This window comes from Blastocystis sp. subtype 4 (genome assembly GCF_000743755.1).
Source record: "Blastocystis sp. subtype 4 strain WR1 chromosome Unknown seqid_0835, whole genome shotgun sequence".
Classification (NCBI taxonomy): domain Eukaryota; class Bigyra; order Opalinata; family Blastocystidae; genus Blastocystis; species Blastocystis sp. subtype 4.
The window spans coordinates 1-1,405 of record NW_014568712.1 but is presented as its reverse complement, the minus strand read 5'-3'; the positions used below and the strand labels follow the sequence as shown (position 1 = coordinate 1,405).

At 38.1% G+C, this 1,405-nt stretch overlaps 1 protein-coding gene across 1 annotated transcript; it reads left to right on the top strand.

The window, feature by feature from the left end:
• Positions 1–256: 256 nt before the first annotated feature.
• Positions 257–1,129, top strand: JH06_5669 (hypothetical protein; the record flags this gene model as incomplete). Its single annotated transcript, XM_014669236.1, has 5 exons — positions 257–305; positions 339–442; positions 478–746; positions 778–909; positions 940–1,129. 5 exons carry the CDS (start codon positions 257–259, stop codon positions 1,127–1,129), a joined length of 744 nt encoding a protein of 247 aa, XP_014524722.1.
• Positions 1,130–1,405: the final 276 nt, after the last annotated feature.

Below are 1,405 nucleotides of genomic sequence, written 5' to 3'. Positions count from 1 at the left end.
AAGGTCGATCGTTCTTAAATTGTTTTATGTTTACTGTAATGTGAAGTTTGCTTCTCTTGATTGTTTGTTGAAACGAAGTTGTCATTCTTCTCTTTGTGTATGTCCAGTTTGTATCTTCAGTTCAAAAACCTACCTAATTGGTTACTCACAGGATTCTATTACGTTCAATTTAATGTAGCGTCTTTCTTCCATGTGACTGATGTATTTCGATAAACTGGTATTTGATCTGTAGCAACAAGCATTTGGTATCACACTTATGATTCTTTTATCGCTCTGTTATCTTGTGGTTGTGGGATTCATGACATGTACACAATTTCTCCTTCGTTCATTATTTGTAGTGCGTGTTTTTGTCAAAACGGGAGAAAGAAGGTATCACACAATTCATGGGGACTCCATTCTTCTCATTGGCTGTTGCGATAGTGGTAAGACAGCTTTATTCTATGTAGTAGGTATTTGGAGATTTAGGATGATACTAAGGCCACTCAAAACCAATTCCCTGAGACTGTAACCTCCATTAAGGAGAATATTGCGTCTATTACCTGTGCGTCGATCAATGAAGATATAGGTGGAAAGGATCCCAAGCGTGTTATTGGTAAGATTGTTGACATCCCTGGACATCCTGCAGTTCGCAAGTTTGATTATCGGGTTGTACTTAATCTTAGTCGAGTGAATGATCACATTCCTCATGCTGCCGGAATTGTTTATATGGTTGATGGAACTAGTTATGATGTGAAGGCTATTGCAGAGTTGATAGTGATATTGGATAATGAGTCATAGGGAATTGTATGATCTCTTTGTGAATCCTGCCTTTGTTACTCATCCTTGTCCACTTCTTCTCGCTATCAACAAATCGGACCTTCCGAACTGTGAGGACAACCAGTCTGTATTTGAAAAGATTGAGAACGAACTGTACTGTTGTCTTTGAAGAGTTATTATTAGTGATTTGATCAAAGAGAGTCGAGGTTCTGTAGAAGCCGTTGGAGAAAGCAACACTAACAAATTAGGTGTGGAAGGACAGAAATTCTCCTTTGAAAAGGATGCCCCTTGCAAGGTTTATGCTTGTAATTGTAGTGTGAAGAATCGGGATATTCAAAAGATTACTGGATTTATCTCCGCTGCCCTTCACTAAGGAGATGGTCTATTCAAATTGGTTTTGTTTGTTCCATTCATTGAATGGCTTCATTGTTCATTTGCTTGCTTTTGCTTGTTGCAGTGTGGTATGCATCTCTACAACAAAATGTGGAGCAAGAAAGAGATAATGTGACTGAGTTCATGAACTGGATAAAAGACAGAGGTATAGATTATATGATTCGTTTAGATTTAGCAACTGTTGCTCCTGTTGAGATTGTTGAATATGCTAGAATGGGAAGAGGTGAAAATGAAGAACAGAAGTGACTTTGTAGGT